At 46.0% G+C, this 27,096-nt stretch overlaps 4 protein-coding genes across 6 annotated transcripts; 1 reads left to right on the top strand and 3 right to left on the bottom strand.

Annotated features, from left to right (window-relative positions):
* Nucleotides 1-1,895: 1,895 nt before the first annotated feature.
* Nucleotides 1,896-10,842, bottom strand: LOC6550465 (dual specificity protein phosphatase 3). Of its 2 annotated transcripts, XM_015155652.2 has the most exons (7): nucleotides 10,663-10,842; nucleotides 10,280-10,500; nucleotides 5,264-5,323; nucleotides 3,789-3,958; nucleotides 3,604-3,732; nucleotides 3,099-3,196; nucleotides 1,896-3,033 (listed from the first exon to the last, which is right to left on the bottom strand). In XM_015155652.2, exons 2-7 carry the CDS (start codon nucleotides 10,295-10,297, stop codon nucleotides 2,828-2,830), a joined length of 681 nt encoding a protein of 226 aa, XP_015011138.1. In that variant the 5' UTR covers nucleotides 10,298-10,500; nucleotides 10,663-10,842; the 3' UTR covers nucleotides 1,896-2,827. The 2 variants fall into 2 exon arrangements, with proteins under 2 accessions (XP_015011138.1, XP_001977727.1); XM_001977691.3 differs by lacking the exon at nucleotides 5,264-5,323.
* Nucleotides 10,843-14,800: 3,958 nt separating this feature from the next.
* On the bottom strand, nucleotides 14,801-16,796 carry LOC6550215 (succinate dehydrogenase [ubiquinone] iron-sulfur subunit). The gene is made up of 3 exons (XM_026981979.1): nucleotides 16,146-16,796; nucleotides 15,241-16,030; nucleotides 14,801-15,186 (listed from the first exon to the last, which is right to left on the bottom strand). Exons 1-3 carry the CDS (start codon nucleotides 16,384-16,386, stop codon nucleotides 14,979-14,981), a joined length of 1,239 nt encoding a protein of 412 aa, XP_026837780.1. The 5' UTR covers nucleotides 16,387-16,796; the 3' UTR covers nucleotides 14,801-14,978.
* Nucleotides 16,797-17,051: 255 nt separating this feature from the next.
* On the top strand, nucleotides 17,052-21,846 carry LOC6550214 (fl(2)d-associated complex component). 2 transcript variants are annotated; one of them, XM_026981978.1, is made up of 5 exons: nucleotides 17,052-17,995; nucleotides 18,128-18,770; nucleotides 18,959-20,084; nucleotides 20,344-20,758; nucleotides 20,962-21,846. In XM_026981978.1, the coding sequence occupies exons 1-5, from the start codon at nucleotides 17,311-17,313 to the stop codon at nucleotides 21,552-21,554; spliced, it is 3,462 nt and encodes a 1,153-aa protein (XP_026837779.1). In that variant the 5' UTR covers nucleotides 17,052-17,310; the 3' UTR covers nucleotides 21,555-21,846. The 2 variants fall into 2 exon arrangements, with proteins under 2 accessions (XP_026837779.1, XP_001977725.1); XM_001977689.3 differs by having other exon boundaries at nucleotides 17,052-18,016.
* Nucleotides 21,847-22,601: 755 nt separating this feature from the next.
* Nucleotides 22,602-26,533, bottom strand: LOC6550213 (ubiquitin carboxyl-terminal hydrolase MINDY-3 homolog). Its single transcript, XM_001977688.3, has 6 exons — nucleotides 25,789-26,533; nucleotides 24,841-24,974; nucleotides 24,060-24,783; nucleotides 23,801-23,960; nucleotides 23,585-23,744; nucleotides 22,602-23,504 (listed from the first exon to the last, which is right to left on the bottom strand). Exons 1-6 carry the CDS (start codon nucleotides 26,165-26,167, stop codon nucleotides 23,358-23,360), a joined length of 1,704 nt encoding a protein of 567 aa, XP_001977724.1. The 5' UTR covers nucleotides 26,168-26,533; the 3' UTR covers nucleotides 22,602-23,357.
* Nucleotides 26,534-27,096: the final 563 nt, after the last annotated feature.

The following is a 27,096-nucleotide window of genomic DNA, read 5'->3' as shown; positions in this document are numbered from 1 at the left end:
AGCTATTTGGGGCCGCCCTTCCTCTTCTAAAATCCGAGAACATTGTCCATCTTTATTGGCAAACCTAAATAAATAATTTGTACTCTTTTTTTTCTGTGTACAGGCGGCTTGCCATCCGCACACCGCGCGTGAGTAGTGTGTGTACTTATAATTATTTAACTCTTTCGCATGTAAAATCCTCCCCTGAAACCAGCCCCTCCCCATTCCCCACATGGAGAGGCAAACATAGCACCAGATGAAGATTAATTATGCGAGAGGAAAATTCGTAACATTTTTCATGCTTAATCTTATAACGCAATTCGAAGGAACGGGCAAACTGGAGAGGTGGCACGTGGTATAGAACAAAACTAGCTTATTAATTATAATAATTGTTTCATGTGCATAGAGTCCTCATCCATTTACCCACTCCTGGTCTGCGTATCCCGAGCATGTGTCACCCTCTGGAGCGAAGGGACATGGATGTGGATGGGGACGTGGCCATAGTTAAGTATGGTCCATATCGCGGGCTCGAGGGGCCAGCTGTTTCATGAAGTGCGGGTCTTAAGTGTGGGCTTTGAAAAATGATTTCTAGCAGCTTAGGTCGAGGCCTGGGAAACCGAGAAACTAGTTTAGCCATGGACATTCCCGAAAAGGCCAGTCGAAAATACCAACAACGCCGCTGGACATCGTCTCTGTTGCCATTTGACCTGATCCGAAAACAAGTAGCTCCTCTACGAATAAGGAATGCACTTCACCTACCTTTTATAGCTTCTTACTTCAGAGTTTATGTATGCATACCAACTTACATGGATATTATTGCACTAAAAGCCGAGACATGAGGAAAATACATCATATTGTAGTAGGTTACAGAATATGACTACGTTTCCCAAGATCGTTTGGACTAGTGACAAGATTTTAATTTCCCTAGATACCCCCAATACCAGGCCAAGTTCGTGACATATCAAAGTGACTACCACACACAGTGCTTTGATTTACTGTTTATAACACTTTTTAATGTATTAGCACCCCGCATACCAATTTTCCTAGATATCGTATCAGCCAAAGTCGAGTTCCATCAGCCTAGTATGCATACCAGAGGCATTTGTGCACTCTAAACAGACTGTTTTGGTGTCTTATGGCTGGCAGAAGTGTTTGCAGCCAGAAGACGGTGTTCTGTTGTTGTTCCATTTGTTGTCCAACGACGCTTAACAACTGCTACCTGTTTAGGGCTTAGAGGAATTCCATTTCGGGACCACTTAAGTGGCACCCGCTGATCCCAACCTAGCCGAGAGCCCCTTGAACTTCGTGAACCCCAGCGGAGACATTAATTTTATTGTTTTGACTGTGCGCACGATCGAAATCTTTGTGGTGACTTCGTTGGATTCTGTGTTCTGAGTTCTGAGTTCTGAGTTCTTCTTGGTTCTGGTTCGCCAGTGTTTTGGGTCAGTTCGCCGCAGTTATTGATAGTTTCAAATTAGGGTCAACTATGCGGTTAGCAGCAGCCCCAGTTCCAGGTAGCCAATATCATCTGTTTTAATTACGCGCCTAGCTGAGCCTGGTGAGTCCAGAACCTCGATAAGAAGATGCCTCTGCAGGTGTTTCCAGGCAGTTAGCAGGCGCAGCTAATGTCCGAGACCCCACAACACCATCAAATCGGATGGGATTGGGATTCGGATTGAGATTGGGAAAGGGTGGGAACTGGGGAAATCGAATTCAATTTCCTTCACACTTCAGCAAGGTCTCTATGTGATTTAGGAACTGGAGCAGTTTTGCCCTTTCGAAATCTACAAAAACTACAGCAATCTTACCACAGTAAGTACAGATTCTTCAATACATTTGGTTTCATTCCATTACATTATCCTATGTGGATTACAAACTTCATACTTTTCAATGATTTTGTTTTTGCTTTTGTTTTTGTTCTTGTTTTGGTTTTTATTATTAATCACTCCTTAAGTTTACTTTTAGTTTAGTTACTTGTTCTGCTCATTTGATTTGGTTTAGTTATTTGTTTCGTCTGCTCTTAAACATCGTACATGTTCTAGAAAATATGAATTTGGTTTTATTACATTGTCCACACTTGGTGTATATAGTATATATATGGTATAGGTGTATATAACGCATGCTTGTATATCCGTTACACAGTTATATATCAGTATATATGCATCTGGTTACGTTTGTGTCCGCGCAAACATTGTTCATGATCTAGTTTCAGCTCTTCTTATATGTACATCTACATATATGTTTGGGATATGGAGGATTTGGGCTTGCTATAGGATTGGGGGATTGGTGTATATGGGATTGGTGTATATGGGATGAAACAGAACGCTAACACAGATGAGAGCCTTAGAAAAAATACGCATAGATGTGGGTCCGGAATACATGTATAGTATATAAATCTGTACGTCTAGGTATAGGCAAGGTATATAGGTTGATCGCCTCGTATGGCTTCGATCGTGGCTCTACTACCAATCTAGGTCTCTAAGTGTGTGTTCGAGTGAGAGTGGAGATAACTTGATTCCCTTATGGCTGGCTGTGTATACATTAGTCCTACAATATGGGTATGCCGCGATTATACAGTTTTGGGGATGAACAGTTTATATATCAGAAGACCAAGTTACCATTATAAGTCGTTAGCTTTGTAGGCTTCCATTTCTTTTTTTGTTTAGAACAACGATTTTCAATTTTCAATTTTCATTTCATAATTATAAACTCTGTTTTTTCTGTTTTCTTTTGGTTAGTCGCCGGATCCCCTCAAGATCCAAGCCGTTTACCCCCGTTATTGCTCTCCTGGATCTTTGGTTGTCTCTCAGGCTCCCCGTCCCAAATCGCAAGTCGCACAAAAAGGGTATTAGTAGGGATACAGGTTCTTGCGCTTTAGCTCCATGTCCAAGTCGGCCAGTTGCTGCAGGAATCCGTCATTCGGCCGAATATCGCGCCTCATCCGCACCGTGCGTATCGCGTCCACCGCCGACATCTTCCGGCAGATCATCAGGTAGGCCAGCACACAGGTGGCCGACCGCGACATGCCCACCAGGCAGTGGACCAGGATCTTGCCTACGGAAAGAGAAGCGCTTTAGTGGGGATTCCCATCATTGTGGTAGAGGAGCCACATCACTTACCGCCGCTGCTGATGGCGCTGTCGATGAACTTGGAGGCCACGTAGAAGTAGCGCGAGATGTCTGTCGTGGGGGCATCGACCATGGGGAAGCCCATGTATCTAAAAACACAATCCTTATGGCTGCGTCTATTGCACAAACAAACACACACAGTACACACAACAAACAGCAACAACACAGTTGAGCCAAAATCGAGGTGAGAATGGATAATGGTGGCGATGTTTCAGTGCAATACAGTGATAATGAAGAGTGGCACGGATGTGTGGCACGGATGTGTGGCATTTACGTGGGTGGACAAAACGGTAAAAGAGAGAAAGAAAAACAGCAATAGTTTTTGAATGAAATTTTGAAATGCATGGGTGTGCAGCATCAAGTCGAAATCAAAACTGTGTGCGATTCAAAACAAAATATGAACAAATTTTGAGCGAAAGTTGATGCCACATTGCCTTCCTTTCGCTTGTTCATGTTGTTGCCTCTTGTCGGTTCAGCAAAAGCACATTGGACTAACCTGATGCTGGGCATATCGCGGTAGTAGCTGTGTCCAGTGTCCACCTGGCCATACCGACATCCCTCGGCCGCGTTCAGCACGTGGGTGATGCCCATCATCCGCAGATACGTTTTGTTTTTGGCCGCCGCACTAAGATCAAGGTTAAATATCATTAAGGAGTGTTAACCAATTGGCCTGCCACTTACGCATCGCCAATGTAGATGCCCGGGTAGACCTCATCACAGTCAACGTCGTGGATGGCGCACTCGGCGCGTCTTAGTCCCGGAAGTGCCCGGCTAGGAGCCATCGAGTAGTGGAGGACCCGCTGCAGCTGGCGGCCTGTGGTCTGTTCGGAGGTCTCCAGGCGGCTGGGCGACTGCAGGACGATCGAGGACATGCATAGAGGGATCTCATTAGATTGGTTACATGTTTCATGGGCAATGCAAGTGTGTGTGCTTTCCATCCAACGATACACAGTTTTAGTACATGATAAAGCTATTAGACCCATCGATTTTTCCCAGCCTGATCAAATTTTGATACAAATAATAACGTAGTAGATAAGCCAGATACCTAATTTGCTTTTAAAAATATGACCCGGATAAGTACAACATGAATTTAAGACCGCATGGTAAGGTATTAAAGCTCTGGCAATTAAAATCGATTCACCAATACCTAAAAGTCCTTCGGTAATTAGATTTTGTGTACATTCTTGGCAGGCTTCTGAGGATTCCCCCACCCCACATGACATCATTGTCCTGGCGACAATTGCCGAAAAATAAAAAAAGAAGAAACAAAAAACCGGGAAATAAAATGCCTTGCCTTGCAGATTTATGGCAAAGGCGAAGGTCGCAATTTGCTTACAAAAGATGACAAATCAGACGGATTGGGGGAGGTGGGATCGGAGGTTTTCTTATATATATACATATATACCCATTTATATGCCGTTTGTTGTCTGCCAATTTCAGGGACAGAAAGTGAAAACTTTGTCTTGCCTTTTGCGATGTTTTATACTCTGTTTTTCCCTATTCGAGACCATTTTGTTGGCTATCGGCTGTCTGACTTGTCATAATACCATCATCTGGGAATCGGCTGCCTTAAGGGGCACTGGGGGCATTGGTGGCATTGGTGTTCACGTTTCGGAAACTTTTGCTTTTTGTCGCGGCATGCGACCCTGAAAAAGCGAAAATAAGCGAAAAACGCTGGCGGGATCGAGAAGGAAAATCATTTATATAAATTTAAGGCATCTGTCGCCAGAGTTCTTTAACATTTTGCCACTGATCTATTGTGACTGATCTATGGCACATAGCGCTCGACGTGCACATCTTTATATTTATGCCTATATAGTATATATGTATGCGCAAGGTGTGTGTGGGTTAATTGTTCTAAATCCGTTGATGAAGAGCGCACAAAATGCGGACATTATTTATAGCATTATTCTCGCCGTGGCCCATTTATCTGCCAGATACGAGTGTTATGTGCTGGGGCACTAGAAGTAAGCGAAAATGAGTCTTCAGCTTTGGTTAGTTTCGAAATTCGAATAGGTTTCGAGTATCAATGTCACAAAACAGCGGAGATTAGGAACGCACAGTTACAATTACTCTGCAAAATTATACACTTTAGACAGCACAATTTGCACATTCAAAAAACTCATGCAAAGATACATTTCCGGGTCTGGACAAACCTGATAATAGTGGGGACTATATCTATCGCCGATACTGCTGCTGTATCTGTCTGTGAGAAGCTGAAAGGTATTTGAAAGAAACCATAGGGATAATAAAATAATGCAAAAAAATGGTAAATAAGTAGATGTGGCATGTCTAGAAATAGCTAAAAATAAAGAGATTTCTTACTATGAGATATAAGATACAATGATTGCACCCTATTTCCCCGTGAAGTATGGTAACACAATACGGAATGTATCTGCAAAATAAACCAAATACAAGTGTATCCCAGCCATTCTGAGCATCAGGTGAAAACGGAAATAGAGGCAGAGCTTTCCTCAGGTGAGTGTGAAGCTGCGCCTTGACCTTGTGCCCCTTGCCAAGAAAATTGCGCTCCCACCCACGCGTTCGCCCACCGATTTGCATCTAAAAATAGTTGATAGAAACAAAATTACTCACCGATGTATAGTACGATGAAAAAGCCAACGGCAGAGGCACAGAGAAAATGTGTATTGGAGCAAGTGGAACCCAGCAACGAATTTGTTGTCTGTGACTCATCCCACGCCCCCGCCAAGTATCCCCGTACTACATATACTATATTTATATATATATATATATGTATATACGTTTGTGAGGCCCGCATGACAAGACAATTAGCTGGACACGACAAATCCAAAAAGGGGGAAAACGAAATGCCAGATACGAAGGCGCAACAAAATCGAAAAGCGAGTGAAAAACACTGGCATGATTGAATGTCGGAGCGGTGCCCCAACTAATCGCCAGCATACATGCACGGATATAGCCCGATATATAGCACTTCCATGCCCGCTCCGATACTCCCCCTCCTCGCCCCCATGCCGCTGAGCGATTCGTGCGAGTGCATCTGAAATCTATTGGCAACTGAAAGCGTTCGTATCTTATTATAGCCGCTTTCAAAACAGTCGACAAAACACCTGAGAGGTGTATTTTCTAGTTTTCGAGGGTGGAAACTGCGAGGAAACTGCCACTTGTAACTTTTCCGCCAATTTTCCGTTTGCTGTTTCACATGCCAGCGGATCAGAATCGAACTTAAAAGGGACCACCATTCAGTAGAAGACACTTTCCTTCATCAATTCTCCTGGGCACTGCAGCAAAATATCGAAATACAATCTGTTTATGAACTAGTTCTCAATGGGGGCTTTCCACACTGCAGCCACTTAATGATGTCATAATCTCGTTGCGATTGCGATTGGGATTGGAATTGATGTCCCTTGGCGCCGCTGGGTGGGTCAAGTCAACCAGTCAAGGATTGACCCACATCCGCACCACATGTTGCGGCTTGCAGGTGGCAACAGTTGGGCAACTGCTTGACCTCTGGGCCTGACACAGTTCTCTGCTTTGGATCCGATTGTCTTCTCCGACCGCAGGAAGTGCAGCCAGCTATGTGGAAAATGGAAAATGGAAAAACAATGCCACTGTGCAGCAAAGTGGGGCACGAAGGATGGATGGCGGCTAGACAATGCAATCAGCTAAATAAACTTAACTAACTAAGGAAGTACGTGCCACTTACTTTTTTTTGAAAGGCTTGCCTCAGGTTTCATTGCTACTTCTGAGGATTCAGTACAATAACCATCAACTGTCTCAAAAAAAAGTTTAAGATTTAATATTCGTTTCTAAATCGAAATATATAAGCAATATTAGGCATTTTTGCATTAACTTTTACTATTCAATTAATAGTTCACCCAAATGCAAATTAATCTCATGCGCATCTGCGGATGTTTTCCATCCATATGTTTATGAAAATAAATATATTTTTGTAATTTATTCGCGATTTACTTGCTCGGCCTTGAGCACAGAGATGCCCAGAAATAGAACACAAACAACAATTTTCCCAAATTCATTTCTCAAGTGTGAAAATGCTCGGCAGCAAATGTTGGAAATTAAAGCAAACCAAAATCAAGAGCAACAATTAATTTTCGACCAAAAAGAAGAAACGAGCAATTTACATTGCTTTTTTCGTCTGGCCAATGGCATTGATAAATCCGTACATATATGTAGATATGACACATATGCATATAGCTAGCTATCTGTCTGGGCATTCATCTATATACATATTTGTATCTGCATAATCTGCATGGTTTTGGGGCACTCGACAAATGCAAATCGCATTGACATGCAAGCCAGTATCCTGCAGTAACTTTTTGTTATTGATTAAACAGTCAACGAACCAGTGCCCCCAAATGGGAAAATGTAAACAAAATTCCCCAGATAATTATGAGAAAAACTGAAAGAGACATTCCTCACTCAATTTCCCAACATTGAAGGCAAAAAACTTTGGCAGCCATTTACCATTTACCACATTGCAAAACTAAATTTCAATTAAATGCGCAATTCATTCGGTGCTTAATTTGCCTTTTAAGGCGAGCACGTTTATGGCTTGCGAATGATATATGTATCTACACATTCCGCGAGTATCTCATCAAAAATAAAAAAAAGGCGATCAGCAAATGTATGCATCTGCCATGCAAATGAGATGGGCTTGAGTGGGTTAAGGATCGCCATTAACCGATTTATCCATACAATCATAGGGTATCAAGTATCTACAATGTTGTCGAAACGGGCATTGTGTTGCATTTTGTGCTCTTCAGTGTTCAATATTCTAGCTAAATTTCCAAGCTGCTCTTATTAAAATATTATACAAGGGTGTATAACCTATATATATATTATTTTCCAAAGTTGTATACACTGCAATGCAAATATGGGGTGCTAATGATTATGCGCATTAAAATACCATAGAATTTGTAATAGGGAAATTTCCCCAATACTCTTCCATTTCCGAAGGCCGACAACAGATCGTCGATCGACCTTGAGCTTGGGAAAACCGCATTCCCCCGTTTTGGGTGGGTTTCTAGCTCGCTCCAAATGGGAAAACGCTTTCAAGTCGCCGCCATTGACTTCAGCTTCTGGCGCAGCTGGCACAGAGAGAGAAAAACTGGGCACGAATCGATAGAAATGTGCGAAAATCGGCTCTATGATAGCTGCAGAATTACATTGAATATTGCGTAAATATTTTAAAGATCGGTTTATAAATGTAAATATATAACAATAATGCGCTCCCAGCTCGATGAGATGTTCGACAAAAGATGGCATAGAAATTAAAGTGATAATATCCCCGAAGAGTTCGCAGCTCGATCTGCTCCCGGATTATTCTCAGTGCAGCTCCAAGCGCTTGCCTTTCGCTTTCTGCTCAACCAGGCGCAACAGCTGCGATGCGACACGCCCACAAACGGCACAAAGCGGCTATATATAGTATTTACCAACAATACACACAATATGTGGGCCCAAACAATGCTCTATCGATTGTTCAATTAGCGCTCTCGATGGGCTTGACACTGAAAAAAGCGAAAAGCGGCGATGACATTGGCATTTTAGCTAAGCTAAGCTGGTATGTGTCTATATACTCGCATCCATATATACTTTACACCCATGTCTACATAGACTTTACAGCTCTTCACAATGGAATGCCCATTACACGGAAGCCGGGCAATTAATTTCGAGTCACCGTTTATTTGTAATGGAGGAAGTGCTGGCAGGAGCTTAATGCGCTTTACTGCCTTTGAATTCATTAGGTTTTCGCATTCGATTTGGAGGCCTCAAGCTTCTGCTGTTCCTGCTCTTTGGCCCACTTTACTTTCCATTTTATAATCAACCTAATTGCTCCACGCGGCGTATGTGTAATCTTCTTTAGCCCGCCCACAAACGCCGAAAGCCTACTACCAACGATCCGCGCCTTTTGGGTCAATCAAATCCAGCGCAGCGTCACTAATTCGGTTAGTCTAATGCTAATGCCCAGTGGTTAAGCTCTTGGCTGGAGTTCTTCAGTTAGAGCAAGGGGTCTCCATTTCATGGGCCTTTTTTGCGACAGTTCCATGGAACTGAACACTGAACACTAAACACTTGAAGATCGATCTTGAACTGGTGGCACGTAAATCAAACCAACTATTTCTAGTGAATGTGTATTATTTTAGGCATATGTAAACGGGCTGCCTATGTTGTGGGACCCAAGGACATGGTGACCCAGCGCAGCGTGCTGTGGTGACCCAAAAAGTAGGCGCCAAAAGCGAGTTAATGCCAGGATAATCGCCTCATAAAGGCCATAGACAAAGATGGTTATTTAACGACCCACATGTTGGGTATAGTTTGGTGGGATTTTCGGGTGGTTGGGTGGTTAAGTGGTTGTGTGGTGCGCTGCCACGCCTTGGAAAGGCACTTGAACTTTGCATTTGCATTTGGAGGCCTTCAAATGGGCGGTGGGTGGTGGGTGGGGTGCACATGTGCCAAGGCCTCTGTCCCACAGAAAATAGAACAAATTCTATTTTCCTTACACTGATTTTTTGTGTCGTTGTTCTTTGTGTGTTATAGGTGAAGTGGTGGGCGGTTGGGCGGTTGGTGGGTTGCATGGGATGGGCAAATTAGGTCAGCGGAGCGGCGGAACGACATGGCCAAAGATTGAGGCAAGTCAAGGTCATCATCATCGCTCGCCAACGCCATCGTCGTCAGCTGTTTTTGACAGATGTCCGAAGTCAGCGTCGAAAAGTCTGCCACGCGGCACTTGACAAAGCAGCACGTGCCACGCCCCCATCCACTCACTACACTGAGCAAAAACACTTCAAATAAAACTCTTTGTTTCACCAAATACATATGTATCTAATGACTGGACTTTAAATGGCTATTTGAACATAATTACTGCAGCAATGTAAATATATCAACAAAGTAGATAAAAATGTATTGAATTTTAATATCTATGTTGTTTGTAGGAATTCAAAATTAAAAGTTAGTTAAAAGGCAGTCCACGTAGTGACGAAGGAGCTACTACTATTACGTGTATGTTACTCATATATTCCAATACTATACCAATACAGTAATTTCTTGTACTATGTCTGCATTTTCGCTGAGTGTTCTGTACTTTATTACTACCCTTATCCGCCCACTCTTCCTGTATTTTCTTTAACCCTAATTCCCACCTTTCCCGCTTTCCCCATTTTCCTTTTGCTTACCGCATATCTCCATGACATCTTTGTGGAGTGTGTGCTTTGGGTTTGTTGTGTTGTTTGCTGCTTTCGTCACCGCTCGCTCCTGGATTCGCGGATATCTGGATTGACTGGATGGGGATAGTTGGCTGGATGGACTGATGGACTGATGGATTGATGGACCGATGGACTGATGGAGGGGGTCGCACGTTTGCGGGCAGCGCTTTCGTTATCCTCTCGGCGATTTCCTTGATTGATTCGGGTAAATAGTGATAAGTATTAGGATCAAAGTGCAAACAACAAATAAGAGCAAGAAGATTCTGCCAGCCACACGCACACGCACACACACACGGGCACACGGGCACACACAAAACACTCTCTCACTAAAAAAAAATGCAATTCTTAACTACCTTGATATTGTTTCCTTAACCAATTCGATTTTTGTGGCAGCTCTCGCTTTTGGCTGCTTCTTGTCACTCTGACACTATTTCTACCTCGAGTCTATTTATTTATCTCAATTGTTTGCTGTTTTTTCAGCGTTCTGGCGACGGGCACTTTTTTGCGACTGATTCGCGGTGCCGCTTTGGGGTTGTTTTCTAGGCGCCGAAAGCTCGCCCGCCCCCTAAAAGCGGCCCTGTGACGTAGGCACTGCCCCAAAGCTCGCCGCTCGGCTCTCTTTGGAGCTGAAGCTTTGCGGCGCTCGCACGTGGCAATGCGCTCACTACACTCGCAGAAAACACTGCAGAGTAGCGGAGCAAGAGAAATGCAATTCACACGTTCGCTAAAATGGTCGCCATATTAAGTAAGTGTATCATGCTAAAGATGTGCATCAAAACAAATCAGCTCATTAAATAACAGCCGAAGATATATTTTAGCACATTTAATCTATGCATAATCTATAATCTATAATCTATATCTATATAATCTATTTCTTGCCTGCCAAATTGGTAAAGATTCTAAGCAATATATCATTTTGTGACACCTATGGTATCCGTAGAATTTCCCGTTTCTTTGATGGCTTACCCCAGTGATTATGTTTTTCTGCAAGTGTAATTCGTGTGTGGGTTGCCGACACCCACTTACGCATATGTAAATATTTTCGTAGTTACATTAGCTATTTACGAGTAATTCATTTACATATCCAAGCGATTCAGCCGGAGAGATTTGGCAAGAGAAAGGGGCAGAGAAACAGCCCTCGCGGGGGCCAAAGCTTTGTGGCAAAAAGTTATCGGCCAAGTTCAGATACTGAGGCTCGAATTTAACGGGCCGGCGTATCGATAAGTTATTGCCACTCAGCAACAATGTATCAACATTTATCGATCTCGTTTAAATGCATGCCTGTTTGATCAATATCATTAATTATGGGCTATGTACGCTGTTTATATGCCAATTTTTAACTCTGTACTCTTAACTCATCAATCATTTGGGACTTAATTAAACGCAGTTTTATTATTGCCAATTATTGAAGCGATGAGATGCATTCCTAATTAATCATCGCAGCATCAATCATATGTTATTAGGTTGAAGCAATATACTCTGAGCAAAATGAGTGAAAAGCTTTTTCAATATTATTCGGCCGATGCTCTCACCCTTTGAGCAAAATGACTGCGAGATTCGAAAATAGAATGGAACAAATTTTAGAGTTGAGAGATTAAGCAGCTTGGGGAATATATTAATGGACACTGCTTTTCATCGATCTCAACTAAAGTCAAGTAATTAAGCCGACTTGAAGGTACTGGCAACTCAGTTATCCAAATCAATGCAATCGAAAGGAGAGTTAAAGAAAAGTGACTGTCAGCGATAAAAGGAGAAAAGGCACTTGGAAGGCCATCAAGACATAAAGTATACAATCAGTGGTGGACATTTTTTATTGAAAACTTCATTTTACAAGTGACTCTCCTCGACAACATTCCATGCCAAATGACAATTGATTTGTGTATCCGCTTTTGTCTCTTCATGCCAGTAATCTGGCAGATCCCAGCATGAATGCAAATTTAAAAGCCATAAATCTTGGGGATTTTATATCAACTGTAACTATGGCAACAACAGCGGCCCAATCAAATTAACCATCAAGAAGCAGGAAACTGTACCCATGCTGCTCTGCTGCTAATGTGGAGAAGAATTTAAGTAGAACTTCGACCTAAGGCAACGGATTTGATAAATTTAATTGCGAATCTACAGATGCTTAAAAATGCAACAATAATAGTGAGCATAATATTAAGTAATAGTTTCAAGAGAGAAAGTTAGGCCACTCTAGTCACCTTTAAAAAGCTAGAAATGCAGGATCGGGGTCACCGATATACTGAAAATGCAGGATCCGGGTCACCAATCTAATAAATAATCCACATAATATTAAGGAAAATTAATTAAACTGACAGTTTTTTTGCTAGGGATAGTTAGCCTCTAGTTAGGCGTTTTGTTCAGGCTCTACTCCCCTCTCTTTCGCTGCCCGACTCCCCCTCTCTTTCGCACGCGGCTAATTCCAGCACGCGTCTATGATGAAATGTGCCTGGAAAATGCCTGTTTCTCGGCACTCGGATGCTTCGATTCCTATTCCCCTTGCCACCTGTCAGCCGTCAGCGGCGGCTTAACAGCTTAAATTGTGAGTTGCACGAGTTGGTGGGGCACATTGCTCCACATTGCCACCGGCCCAACACCTTGGAAATGCGACAAAGGAGCAGCCGGGGACCTTAGTCCAACATCATTTGCTCCAAGTATTTCGGAGGCTGCATGTGTGAGATGTGTTTATTTTTTAAGGGCACTGCACAATCAAATTTTTGGACTTTGTCATAAGGTTGTCACCAATTTAACAAACACAATGTACTTACTTTTTTTTTAAATATTAATATAAAGTAACTAAATGATAAAAAATAATAAAGTTGCATTAACAACTTAATTTAAATAAAGCACTAATTATGTATTTATAAGTCAGAAGACCTAAGGGATATCACACATTAAAACATATTTTTAGGGACTCGCAGCCATAACCGATTGCAGTGTTCAAAGAGCAGTGTATCAAGTGTAGATCTACTTGTGACAATATATATTAAACTTGTTATTTGCTGACTAGTGTAATCATCGTGCTCGACTGGCTCACTGTTGACAATGTCGTTTGTCGCTGATATCTGGACGGCAGGTGCAAACAGGCGCATTGCTGGAATCGCCTTTTAATTGTCTCCCCGCCTCGGCACGCGGTTCCTGATGGCCTAAGCCTCTGGAGAATCGGCCGGGATGATTCTCCAGCGGCACAGAATGGGATGCTGCGGATCAACTGGCTTTGGTTAATCTTGAAGAGCCCTTGCCGAAGGCTTTTCATCTGATTTGTGCCTGTCAGCTTGTGTCAAGGCGATTGAGTGTTGTCGCACTCCAAGAAATAAATACCCGGCTATGTGACGAATGCTATGGGCGAGGATTTCGATACTCTACTTCATTAAAAATATAAATAAACCTGTACAGGCCTCAAAGCTCGTAAAAAGGCGTAAAAAGTAGGCTCTAGTATTTCTAGGGTCAAAAGTCCTGCGACGTCCAAAAAAGAGGAACCACTAATTGGAGTTTTTCGGAACTTCAGAACTCTGTAAACTCTGAAATTAAAGGTGTATTGACATTTCCGTGCTCCCCGAAATGCTCCAAGCGAAGTACTCGTTGGAAGGGTATTTTAGAAAACCAACTGAAACAAGATGAAAAGTGCAAGTTGTGTAAACGAGAGCGTGACAAGATTTCCCGCTTTTCTTGCTTTCATTTCCCCGTTTTCGCGACGGCTGCTGACAAGTTCGGAGGGCCTTGTTATTTTTAAAGAAAACAACATCGAAGTATTCCATCCCGAACTCGAGTTACTCCCTCTCCGATTCTTCTGCCCGGCGGAAGATTTGCGGTGGCTTATTTATAGATGCCCATCGAGATCGTTTGGACCGTTTTCACAGTTGGCTTCATTCACTGCCCTCCAATGCTCCTTCTCCAGGCCAATTGGAAAACAAATCCCCTTGCCTGCACGGCAAGAAATTTGAGTGCTTCAATAAGATCTATAGATCTATATAGATCTACAGATCTATAAGGATTATTCAATCAAGGAAGTTTGCTTTTCGAATGTGTACCAAAAAGACCGCGTCATTTTTTGAAGTGTAGGAAGTGGCTCATTTCATCCGATTCCATTCTTTATGTGATTTGTTTGGATGGGTCTGGTGCAGACACGAACATTAACATCCACATTGCTACAGCATTTTCCCACTTAATTGCAACGAGCGGCAGAAATAGCACGGAATTGGAAGATGCGGATTGGAAACGGGAACGGGATCGGGATCGGAATCGGGATCTATGTGGCGATGACGAGGGGCATGGATATGCTGGAGATTCATTGGAGTGTTGGGCGTACTTGGTATCAGTTGGCTTCATCTGTCCAACTGCAATCCATCTGCCCGACGATCTTGTTTTATTTGTACCCATGCTGACATTCGTAAGATTGTTTTCCAATTGATCAATTAATAGACGACTTGATTTTCCCCAGCATTCTCTGCAGGAGGAGAAGAAGTTCGACATCCACTTTTAAGCAAATAGTTTCAGTTCCGCATTTATTGTTTCCGACCTAACTATCGTAAAGTCCATAAAGTCCTGTGTTAAAATATAGTGTGATGGGATGTGTCGTTGGTATATTGCCCGCTGTGTACAGATTGGTGTAGCATTCCTACACAAATCCCATTAACGTTATGTCGACATCTCAGTGTGCCGTTCCCTATGCCTTTCCCGCGAAGAGGGCGTCGGTCTTTAGTTGGGGCTTCCCCTTCTTCTTCAGACCCACGAGCAGCTGCTTCAGCTGGATGATGGCCCGAGCCGGATTGAGGTGCTTGGGACACGTGTTGGTGCAGTTCATGATGGAGTGGCAGCGGTAGAGCTTCCAGGGATCCTTGAGGAAGTCCAGTCGCTGCTCGGTGGCCTCGTCCCTAAAGGCGGAGCTTAAGCACGTGGGGAAACTGGCAGCACCATGGCCAACTCACCTGGAATCAATGACCCAGCGGTAGGCCTGCATGAGGACGGCGGGGCCCAGGTACTTGTTGCTGTTCCACCAGTAGGATGGACAGGAGGTCTGGCAGCAGGCGCACAGGATGCACTCGTACAGCCCGTCCAGCACCAGACGATCATCCACCGACTGCAGATACTGTGCCGTTCCAGCTTCCCGCTTGAGGTCCTTGCGCTGCAGCCACGGCTGGATGGAGCGGTACTGCTCGTAGAACTGGCTCATGTCCGGCACCAGATCCCGCACCACATACAAGTGCGGCAGTGGATAGATGCGGCAGCACTTGCTCTCATTCTGGTCGATGGACGACACGCATGCCAAGGTGTTCGTTCCATTGATGTTCATCGCACAGGAGCCGCAGATGCCCTCGCGACAGGAGCGCCTGAAGGTCAGCGTGGGATCCATCTCGTTCTTGATCTTGATCAGGGCGTCCAGCACCATGGCGCCGCACTGCTCCAGGTCCACCAAGTAGGTTTGCGTCTGCGGCTGATCCCCGGGCTTCCAGCGGTAGATCTCGAAGCTCTTCATTCGCGGCTTCTTGGCTTTCACGGGGGGTGCAGATTTGCTTGCTGCAGGTGGGGGAGGTGGTGGAGGAGCTGGGGGAGCTGGTGGGGCTTTGCCCGAAGATGGCTTTCCGGTGGACGCTCCTCCGGGCTTGGCGGATCCGGAGTACTGTCTTCTTGCGGCGGTTCCTCCGGCGGCTGATCCTCCGGCGGCTGATCCTCCGGCGGCTGATCCTCTGGCGGCTGATCCTCCTTGGGCTCTTCCTCCTTACATGAATATAGAAATGTACTCATATGAATTACGTGAAGCCAAGTGTGTGAAATGCTGTCTTTTAAACAGCCAAAAAAGACGAGTGTGAGTGACTCTTCGCTTCGAACACACCTGCTCCTTGTCCTGCTCCTTGGAAACGGGAGTGGGTGCACTGGGATACCAGGGATACGGCGGATACTGCGGATACTGAGGCGGCGGCAGCCAGCGCTGGTCCGGATATCGATAGGGTGGACATAGGCGCCGCAGGACGGGAAACGGATTTGGACACATCCCCGCTGGCCACCACGTAATCCCTCAGGAGCCACGTGCCCCGCTTACTTAGCAGCCGAGGCTGCCGGCGCAGCAAATTCATCGGTTTTCCCCCGAATGAGACTGGTAAGTTAGGGTTTCACAAGAGGTTGAAAATTGTACTTTTAAAGAATGTAGTTTTACTCTATAAGTTGGGAGAGAATGTGAAGTGATGTGTTGAGGTGTCGACCCATGTACCAAAACTGAGGAAAAGCCGGAAAAATGCCAGTAATACGACTCGACGCTAGAATCACAGCCAGCTGGATTGAAAAACCTTTTGGCAATAAAAACTTCAGTTTAACCAAGTGGTAGATCAGACTGCTTCATACAATGTTTTGGAGGCGTGGAATTTGAATTTAATGGGCTTAAAAGTTCTTTTAAAACTTAAGCTGTCGAAAGTATGAAAGAAAACGAATTCATAATGCTCAAATAGGGATCGGAAATCTGCCCGGTTAGCCAAACAGTTGCAAAACCGGGTAGATACGCTGAACCGGTATATCGAAATCGAAACCGTAATTCAATCCAGACCGGTTTCATTTTACCCAGAAACTGTTACAAAAACAAAGAAATAGAAATATCCAAAATATTTCTTATACTTGCCAAAAATTTGTATTTATATTGATAATTATAATTATATATTTGAATTTGGTTGCTCCCAAAACAAATTTTAAACAAATTATAAACAAATGATGTTTCATTTCGATTGTCAACCGATATGTATCGCCGTGCTGACCAACACTGTTATCGAAGCGCGCGTGCTCGTGTGGATCAACTATCGGCAACACTAACAAGTAGATGAAAATAAAGAAGAAGAAGTAAGGAAAACGCCAACAAACTGAAAACAAAGCAAGCCTTCGCCTCCCAGCAAGGACATCATCAGTTAGTTCCCGCAACTAGTCATAAGCCGCACAGTCGAGTCGAATTTTCCCCAAGGCACGAAGAGAAAGCAGACAAAACGGAGGCGCGCAGGCTAGCGGAGATCGCGGCGATGGAGAAGAAGGCCAAGGAGTCGCTGCGCCGCTACAAGAAGGCCGCCCGCCACAGTGCGACGCACTCGAGCAGCTCGGACTCCACCTCGGACTCGGACAGCGGTAGCAGCTCGTACAGCAGCACGGACAGCGAACAGGGCGTGGGCGGAGGTGGTGGCGGCGGCGGCGGGGGAGTCGGCGGACCTGGTGGTGCCGGTGGTGCCGGCGGCAGTGGCAGCGTCCACGGGCATTCACATCCCCACGGCCATGGCCATCATCCGCGCTCCGCGGAGCGTCATCATCGCAAAAAGAAGAGCTCACGGCGTGGCGGCAGCTCGTCCGGAGATGAACAATCGTCGTCGCGTCGCAAGCGAGACAAACGGGATCATGTGCAAAAGAAGCTGGTGGCCAAGCGGAATCACATCAAACGGAAGCTGAAGGAGGCGCGCCTAAAGAAACGAGCTGCCGCCGCCCTCAGTGGTCACGTCCATCGTTCCCTGTCGCCGACCACGCGGGCCAAGCTGAAGCGGCTGGCTGAGCGGAAACGGCTACGGGCCGCCAGCAAGGAGCAACGGGAGCGGGACAAGCTGCGCGTCGTCCAACGGGACAGGGAGCGAGACCATCATCGATTGGGCAGCAGCAGGAGTCCGCCGAGCAGCAGCACCACCACCACCACCAAGATTCGCATCCACCAGGACATCGTGGGTAAGCGGCAAAAGAGTCCAGGTAACCATCATCATGACATACAATATACACATTTTTATGTACACCTAATTTCATACTAAGTATGATACTTTAGTTATGTCTAGACTGAACCCACTGTTGCTTTGCTTTCAGGCTTAGGTTCTGGCCTTGGAGGCGGCAGTAGCAGCTCGTCCTCGCGAATGCATCACCAGTTGATGTCGCGGGAGAAGATCATCATCCAGACACGCGCACGTGGACGTACTCCGTCCCTGGAACGGGAGCGGGAAAGGGAGCGTGAGCGAGAACGAGAAAGGGAACGGGAACGGCACGATCTCTCCTTGCGGGAACGAGATCGTCGGGATCGGGAGCGCGAGCGTGCGGAACGGGAGGCAGCCAGGGACAAGGAGCGCGCTGAGGCCTTGGCTCGCTGCCAAGAACGTCAACGGGAGCGGGAACGCTTGGCTCGCGAGAAGTTGCGACGCCAGGAGGAACAGGAGGGCGGCAAGCGCAGTGGTCCCAATCGAGACTTGGATCTTCCGCCGTACGGCAGCCGGGAGCGATCTCTGGATACCGTCGAAAGGGAACGAGAGCGTGAAAGGGGCGGTCGTCATGTGCGTGATAAGCGGGAGTTGGATCCCTACGAGCGCGAGCAAGAGTATCTAGAGGAACGACATGGCCACGGCCTGATCGACGAGATGCGAAGGTATCGGCGCAGAGACCTCAGTCCCCTGCCCGAGCACTATGCACCCAGGATGCGTGATCCGCGGGAACTGTTCTCCGAGGAGGAGCGGGAGAGGTAAATACAGAGTCTGCCCTTCACTATTCCGCGGCAACTCAATTTCAGAAACTGTACCATTTTCTTAACTTTTTTCTCTTACCTGAACTTGGATGACTAGGTAGCAGAAAGTAAACCGTTCTCCTTTATGTTTATAGCCCTGAAATCTGCATAACCTAATCCATCATTTTGGGAATTCCTTATTTTAGGGCCTACAAACGCGCCTATCTGGATGCCCGCTACTCCTCACGGGAACGTGAAGCCTGGCTGGAGGCACGCGAGTTGCGGGAACGGGAGCTGCAAGGGCGCGAATACCGCGACCTCGAAACGGAAGACACCCTCTATCCAGACGAGCGGGAACGTCTTATCCGGGACAGGGAGCGGGATCGGGAGCGAGAACGTGACCGCGAAAGGGAGCGCAATATTGGACCCCGTGGCGACTTCCGACCGGAGTGGGAGCGCGAGTGGGAGGAGCAGGGCGCCGGTGGCGGCCCAGGTGGGCCGAGCGGAACGCCTGGTCGACCGGGTGGCTTTGTGGGCTGTCCCAAGCGGGGCAAACCTCCAGCTCATACGGGCGGAGGACCTCCACCACAGCAGCAGCACCATTCTGCTTCGGAGCCCGACTGGGATGCGGACGAGCGGGAGCGAGAGCGGGAACGAGAACGTGAGCGCGATCGGGAACGTGAACGAGATCGCGAAGATCGGCCGGACACAGGAAGCGGAGGCGCTGGCGGCGACCGGCCGTCTATAAAAAATGAGCCCGCTTGGTTGGAGCACGATCAGCGGGAAAAACCACGCACCTGGCAGCAGCAGTCGTCCAATTCTGGAGGTGATTGGCGGGATAACGATGATGCCCCGCCAACACCATCCCATGCACATCCAGCTTCCCCGCACCACCATGTGCATCCGAGGGGCGAACGAGGATCTGGCAGAGGATTCCGGCGAGGTGGACACGGTCATGGCGATCACGGCGAGCGGTCCGGCTACCGATCCCATCCGCCACCGTTGATGACGTTGCCGGTGCAACCACCAGGCGGCTATTCCCGCGGATTTCCCCATAAAAGACTACCCTATGGAGCTGCCCGAGATGGCGGCGCACTGGGAGCCCGGGACGGCGGTCCGCCCGGATCCTCCACTTTCCTCAAGAAGCACACGCACGCACCGCTGGTCTCGCCGACGCAGACCCCGCTCCTGAATCCACTCCTCAATCCGGCCAAACCGAATGCAGCCGCACAGGCGAGTGCTGTGGCGGCGGCCACCACAGCAGTGGCAGCGGCAAAGGCGGCGGCCCAAAGCGCTGCCAATGCCACCACTAATCCCGGAATACTGGCTCAGGTGCGATTGATTTTCGTTAACTTCGCTGCAGTGTCACCGGATGCAGCACATCATATCTATGGGCTATGGTTTCGTCTTTGTTTATAAGTTTAAGCATGCGTTTCTGTTAACTGAGTGCAACGTTCATCCATTTGAAACTGATTATTTGCTAACCACTGTGCAATAACGTAGTCATTTTCTTCAGCGGAAATGGTAAAACCATCATACTCAATTAGTAATAAATTTCTTTTATCGTTGTTTCCCTCAATCGTTGTTTAAGGTGAGCAAACTGAACACCGTGTGCATCAAGCAGGAAGATGCGTCTGAGGACTCAGCAGGTACACCCGAATTGGGCGCCCAGGACTCGCCGACCCAGAATGCGAGCCTGAACCAGTCGCTGACTACCGAGGGCAATCCAGTTAAGCAGGAGCCGATCCTCGCCAGCGCCGCCGAGGGTGAGCTGAGCGAGATTAGCGACAGCGACGACGATATCCTCAATAAAACGGACAAGGTGCGGCCCAAGAGCGAACTGCCAACGGAGACGGAGCAGGAAACGGACACCAATGCAGAGGAGGTGAAAAACGAGGGACTCCACAGTGTGGCAGGGCATCCGATCAAGGGCGAGGAGGTGGACGAGGTGCTGGACTTTGAGGAAATATCCGATGGCGAGCTGGAGGAGGATGCACGGCACAAAGGTGAGAAAATGCGCGCCACGAACGTGAGCCATCTATAAACATTACATATGTGTGTAAATACTTTTCCTACCCGATGACAGCATGGTGGCAACAATGCCTGTCCATCCTGTACACTTAGTTTGATGTTACAATGTTAGGGGAAGAGGTTGCAAGATTTGATTTAAAGCCGATACTAAAATGTAATTTCCCATCACATTTCACAGGCATTGGTGATGCTTTGGGCGTGGACTGGCAGGGATTGATAGCGGAGACCCGTCAGCAGGCCACCGAAGCACAGGCTGCGCAACAGGGCGTGGACCGCGGTACCTCCGCCAAGCAGAGATGGCAGCCACATCGTGTGCTCCTCGACATGGGCATATCGTTTGGAATGGCGGGCGAGAGCTATGCCCGTCGCGTCATGGAGGAGGCGCGCCAGCAGTTGATCCAGGAGAAGGAGCAGTGCCAGAAGCGCGAAAGGGAGCGCGAGCTGGATGGAGACCAGGAGACGCCGGCTAAGATGGCCTCGCCACTGCTTGACTACCGCGAATTCCTGGCCAGCCAGCAGCAACTGGAGCCACTGGCCTGCGTGCAGATGGGTCTGCGCAGCGCCGCCGTCGAGCGCCAGCGATTGGTGGGCAATGTCTGCGGTCCGGGCAGCCGAGCCCTCAGTGCTCGCCAGGATTTGCGCTTGCGCCGCCAGCTGTGCGGTCTGCCGGCCAGGGAATGTGAGTTCCCCCGAAGTGTTCCCATCGTGGGCGAGGGACTGCGCAACCTGGCCATGCAAATGTTCCAGCGCAAGCTATTAGATGTCAAATGAGATCCGATGCCCGGCGAGCGGCCACGTCACTATCGACTGGATATACAGATCTTTATGGGCGGGCAGGAGGGCAAGGAGCCTAAACGGAAGCACTACTAGATGGATTTCAGGAGTAAGCTAAATTTGTAAGATATAACTTGATGCGTGGATTATTAATTGAATTGTGGAAATTGTGAATTATTTGTGGACTATGAAGTGGATTAAGAGAATTGTGAATTGACAATGAATTATACAAAATTGTGAATATCAACTGCATTAATACATGTTCCAATAAAAAGTGTCGTCCTATAAACAGAGTGTATTTTCATATCGCTCTTAATCTCAATGCATTGTAGAAGTTCTGAAAAGGATGTGATGCTTGTGGCAGCAAAGAAAGGATGGTAAACTTTTGTTATTTTCAATAGTAGATTTATTATATCGTCGTTGGAACAGTTTTATAAGAAACCTAGTGCCGAAAATAATGTTAAATTATATGTTACTTCAGTAATTACATTCAGAATGGCTATCGTGTATGTTAGGTTATTCGTAATAAGCAACTCAGGCATCATGGAATAATCTGTAAACATTTTACAATTTAAGAGCTCCTAACTGATTAGCGCTAACCAATCTTCAGTCCTAATACTTATGTGCAAGGATCCTAGACTGAAACATTTTGGGTTTGGTGTGCTGGGTTATCACATGCGATGGAAAAGCTGTTCCAAAGAAACAAAGCAAGATTCCGGATCTCCAGATTTTCTTTTCGCAGCCAAATGCTTGAGTCAATCCCCAAGAAAACTTGGGGACAGGGACGTCTATTTGACACACTGAATGCAATATTTATGATCACTTTAGAAAGAAAAGTGGGGAAATGTGAAGGTTCTGCTAAGAAAGTAGGGCGTAAAAATGGCTGTACGGAAAAAAAATGCACAACAGTTTGTTGGGATTTTAGATTTTTCTTGTTTATTTTAAATTGAATTAATATTTTTGTTAATTTATACTTAGTTTTTGTTTCACTTGAAGTAATCTTTGCTTTGCTCTCTCTCCCTCCCTCTCTTTCTGTCCCTGCTCCCTGTCTCTTTCGCTTAGATGTTGGATTTTTGGATTTGAAGATGCCCTTTTCTGCGCCCTGTTTTTAATGCATCTGTGTTTATTATTTAATTGTATTAAATTCTTTAACACTACAAGTAATTTGTTAAAAGGCCAAAAACAAACTTTTTTCATACTCTCGCTTTTGCTTTGTCTAATGCTCAATAATGACTTCTTCTTTTAGATTTTTAGTTTATTCATAAAGGTATATTTGTGTTGCCTGTATTTTTAGTTGAGTTTAGTTTTTGCAATGCAAATTTAAACGTACAATGTTCGAAATTAGATTTGAGTTGTTTCTAAGATGTATCTTTCTTTTTTTCCCGAACGACTCCTTTTTCCATTTCCATGCTGCATACAGCTATGCATATATGGGTTATTTTCTTGGGGTGTTTTGTGTGGGTGAACGCTTGGCGTAAATCTTCTACTCTCCTGCGGTTTCTTCAACATGGCTGCAGCTTTTTTCCGAAGCGAATCTGTTAGTGTTTAGCTGCTATTTTTCTTTTAAGTTTTTATTTTGTTTGTTTTTATGTTTGTTAATGGGTTTGGTTGGTGCGTTCCACTCCAGCAGTTTTTAAAATATTTTCAAGTAAATACAAAAAAAAACAATTGAAGTGTGTGTGTGAAATAAAAACGTGCAATCGCGTCTTCTTGTTTATACAGCATTGGTTCCTCCACCACAAAATGTGCATGGCACTGGTCAACCCTCTGCTGCGATTTTTTCTGACCCCCTTGACGTCGTCAATTCAAGGAGGGCATGTGGGCGTCGTGCCAGCTTATCTCGATGTTTGGCCACTTGGTCTGCAGGCAGGTGACCATCGGGTTCGAGGTGCAGATCGACTTCAGATCGCCCTCCAGCAAAATGGCCGAGCCGCAATAGTAGCGCACCTGCAAACAGCAGTCGTTAATAGGCGCTCCCAAAATAAATTGACGATCACAGTTAACGACAAGATTTGCAAACTACTTACCTTGTTATTCTCATTGGAGCCCGGTATGCCGTTGTAGTGCATCAGCTCAAACGTATCCGGCGTAGAGCGGCGCTCCAGCGGGAAGAACTCGTCCATGAACGCATTCAGCAGTATAATACCCAAGTTCTCCGGATCAAGACGCTTCTGCATGAGCGCCACACTGCAAAATGAGGGATTATTACCCGACCTTGGGAAACGACTCTGGGTTAAGCTTACTAGGCCGGCTCGCTGACCAGATTCAAGACTGCCAGAACTTCGCGCAGCATAGTTGTCGATATGAAATTGTTGCCCTCCGGGTCGTAGGATTTGAAGATGCGACGACCAGTTTCCGAGGGCGTCTCTGGCGAGACAAGCCTCTTTTCGTTGCTGAACAGAACTGGGGAGAGATAAGAACACTGCAATTAGTACGAGCCCAAGGGCAAAGGCACAAAGACACAAAGCGCTATCTATTAGGGTAAAGTTTTGGATGACTAACCGGTTAAATGCGTATCGGAACCCATCACCCATACGGGAAAGCGTGGGTTCTTGAAGAAGGAACCCACTGTGCAGTAACGCATCTGCTCCATCAGTGTTATGAAGCCGATGTCGCTCTGCTCACAGATGCCACGCAGCTTCAGTCCGCCGACATCCTGCTCATTATCCCAGACATGGGCAACGGCTCGCCCAGTTAACATCAGGTTAATGAGCGACTGGCCGCCATAGCCGTACGTGCTGTGTATCAGGGGCTCCGACGTGTCCGATATATCGGCCGCGACCAGCTCTGCGCCCTTGGTGAGGAACACCGAGTACATGAACAGCAGTACGCCATATGTGTGCGACAGCTGGTCGTAGTTCTCCATATAGTAGCGGGCCACGGCGGCGATATCCTCAAAGTGGAGCGTGTGCAGGCGCTCGTGGAACTCATCCGGCGACAGTTCGCGATGCATATCCTGATCGAGCTGCAGGACCTGGGATAACTCGTTGACCGAGGCGGGAGTGGCTTCAGCCGCCACCTCCACCTCTTCGGAAGATCCTGCCGCGTGGCCAGCTGGAGCAGATCCTGCCTCGCCGGTCGGTGAGCGCTCTTTGGTTGATCCAGCCTCTGTAGCATTTCCACGGCGGCGCAAGAGATGGACGATGCGGTAGCGCGGCGACCGACAGTTCTTCAGGATGTTGCACAATGCCTGGATCAGCAGGTTCTGCGATTTGTCGAGGGTAATCTGTTTAATTGGGGAGATTAGTGCTTAGAGAAGTTGACCTAGTAGAAGTTGACCCACCTCCGACAGCTTGACTCCTGGCAAGTCCATGATAATAATCTTAAGCAAGTACGCCTGCACCGGCGCTATCACAGCACAAGGACCGCCCTGCTTCTGCACCAATGCGGACGGTTCCACTTTACTAAACTCGAATCCTGGTGGGGAAATTAGTGTAAGTATAATTAGAAGGTGTATACTGAAATGTGAAAAGTATTATGGGAGCGAATTTAAAGACATAAGCTGACAATAACTGCGGTAATCTGTAGCAAACCTTTATAAAGCTACAAAATCGTTTATATTCATATCTACAATTGTGTGCGCCCAACCAGCATTACTTATGTCTAATCACCTATTCATTTTTAATAGCAGCAAAATCAAAGGTAATGTCTATGATAATAGGGAGTGGTACTTAAAAGATAACATTTTTTACTCTTATCTTAACTAACTTTTATCTTGAACAAAGAGTATAGAAATTAGAATTATTAATCTCAAAATTTGATGACAGGTAAACTGGTTTTAACTTGTCTTTGTCTCTAATCGTAGTTAGTCATAAATAAATAACTATAACTACTTGTAAAGGAAATAATCAATAAATGCCTAATTCTAAAACACTCAGATAAAGAAGAAATAAATCTTGGGAAATACGACGTAATAAATCTTGGTAGTGATTTGAAAGATATGGAGTATTTACAATCTTCATGTTTGTTTCTTGGCAGGAATACTTTAAACATGACCTGGGATAAGTTTTTATTCTTAGCGAAAAGGAAATCGATTGCAGTTAAAAAGCAAGAGTAAATATGAATGAACATGACCTGGGCCAAGTTGAAGATAGAAGCGCCTATTCCAACTGGACGCAGTTTTGCTGAGAGCCAAAAGGGCGCGCTTTTTACCCCACTGTGGGTGGTGCTGCACACTATGTGCATGGGGGATGAGGAGATGGGGAGACGGGGCTGTTTATTGGGTGGTTACCTTGAGACCAACGCTTGAATACATCTTCGCGCACATTGTCGCCCCACAGCAACTGCTTGATTTCGCGCAGCTCGCGCATATCGGTGGCATTCAGCAGGGGCAGCTGCATAGCCTGCTTCTCCTGCCCACTGGACGCCGATGCTGATACTGATGCTGATGCCGATGCAGATGCAGATGGAGAGGATGGCGAGGTGGATGCACCTGCTCCACTGGTGGGGGGGTTGCTGCTGGCGGTTGTGATGGTGGTCGTCGTGTGCGATTCCAAGGCCGCCGAGGCCAACGTCATCGACGCCGACGCCGCTGCCGTTGCACTTTTCGGAGAGACGGAGGATGAGGAATCCTCGCCACCGCGCTGCTCCCGCACGATTTCCTCGTTCATGTCCGCTAAACGGTGAACTGAACGCTACTCTGCTCTTACCGCTCTGCTACGCTCCGCTCGCTCGCACGGTCGCTCCTCCACTGGTCCACTGGTGGTCAGCTGCTACTCCTCCTGCTGCTCCTTGTCCGCGATTTCCTTAACTGTGGTTCAAATTCACTCTTTTAGCCCACCAACTTGGTTGGCTTTTTCGGCTAGCCCAGCTTTTTATTCGCTCCGCGCTTTGCGATTTCCTATGTACAAATCTATTTAATAAACTTTATTTTTTCTTGATTGATATCGATAGCAGGAGGCGTTATTTGACACAGCCTATCGGGCTAATCGATTGGCTAGTGCAACAGTGTGGGGTAGTGTGGCCAAAGTGTGCACAAATCCCATAACAAACGATTAGGCGGGCACAAAATTCAGAAATTAAGCTTACTAATTTAAAGAGCAAGAGATAATTCAATTTAAACCTTTCCTTTTTAACCTTACCTTCGGCAGAAAATAAATGGGACTAGATAAAACAAATGGATACTTATAGATATCATATTACAAATAGTCCGTGTTCTGACATTTAAACGATTTTTAATAATCGGAAAATATACTAGATTCTGTGCAAATATCGACAAAATAGTTGCCACTATCGGAGGATAGTCTCAAACAGGGTTGTCGCCTGATCCAAACTTAAACTAATAAATGAGAAAAACAAACAGTTTTTATGTTTTTTTTCTTTTGTTTTTCTTTTTTATTTGAGTGTTTTTTTTTTAATTTTTTCTGTTTCGTTTTCATTGTTTTAAAATGTGTTCATTTTATGTTCTCCTTTGCGGTGTATATTTTTATTTTCCTCGTTCATATATCTGTATTATTTTGTTTTTTTTGAAATATAGTAGATATATTGCATATTAAATTAGTTAATAATAATGCGCTGCTCTAGCCCTTCTCCTCTCTCT

Source organism: Drosophila erecta, unplaced genomic scaffold, assembly GCF_003286155.1.
Source record: "Drosophila erecta strain 14021-0224.00,06,07 unplaced genomic scaffold, DereRS2 tig00000126-arrow-pilon, whole genome shotgun sequence".
In the NCBI taxonomy this organism is placed as follows: Eukaryota; Metazoa; Arthropoda; class Insecta; order Diptera; family Drosophilidae; genus Drosophila; species Drosophila erecta.
This window is presented reverse-complemented; position numbering and strand designations above follow the sequence as displayed.

Excerpts from the sequence above, each read along its gene's own strand:
- LOC6550465 (XM_015155652.2), bottom strand. Across the intron at positions 3,733-3,788 it reads GGCATCTACATTGGCGATGC|TGCGGCGGCCAAAAACAAAA; the intron begins GTAAGTGGCAGG and ends CCTTGATCTTAG. Across the intron at positions 3,034-3,098 it reads CAGCGCCATCAGCAGCGGCG|GCAAGATCCTGGTCCACTGC; the intron begins GTAAGTGATGTG and ends CTCTTTCCGTAG.
- LOC6550215 (XM_026981979.1), bottom strand. The coding sequence starts at position 16,386 with ATGAATTTGCTGCGCCGGCAGCCTCGGCTGCTAAGTAAGCGGGGCACG. Across the intron at positions 16,031-16,145 it reads AGGAGCAGGACAAGGAGCAG|GAGGAAGAGCCCAAGGAGGA; the intron begins GTGTGTTCGAAG and ends TATTCATGTAAG. Across the intron at positions 15,187-15,240 it reads CGCTGGGTCATTGATTCCAG|GGACGAGGCCACCGAGCAGC; the intron begins GTGAGTTGGCCA and ends CTCCGCCTTTAG.
- LOC6550214 (XM_001977689.3), top strand. The coding sequence starts at position 17,311 with ATGGAGAAGAAGGCCAAGGAGTCGCTGCGCCGCTACAAGAAGGCCGCC. Across the intron at positions 20,085-20,343 it reads ATCCCGGAATACTGGCTCAG|GTGAGCAAACTGAACACCGT; the intron begins GTGCGATTGATT and ends TCGTTGTTTAAG. Across the intron at positions 20,759-20,961 it reads GGAGGATGCACGGCACAAAG|GCATTGGTGATGCTTTGGGC; the intron begins GTGAGAAAATGC and ends CACATTTCACAG.
- LOC6550213 (XM_001977688.3), bottom strand. The coding sequence starts at position 26,167 with ATGAACGAGGAAATCGTGCGGGAGCAGCGCGGTGGCGAGGATTCCTCA. Across the intron at positions 23,961-24,059 it reads TTCCGATACGCATTTAACCG|TTCTGTTCAGCAACGAAAAG; the intron begins GTTAGTCATCCA and ends ATCTCTCCCCAG. Across the intron at positions 23,745-23,800 it reads CTGGTCAGCGAGCCGGCCTA|TGTGGCGCTCATGCAGAAGC; the intron begins GTAAGCTTAACC and ends CTCATTTTGCAG.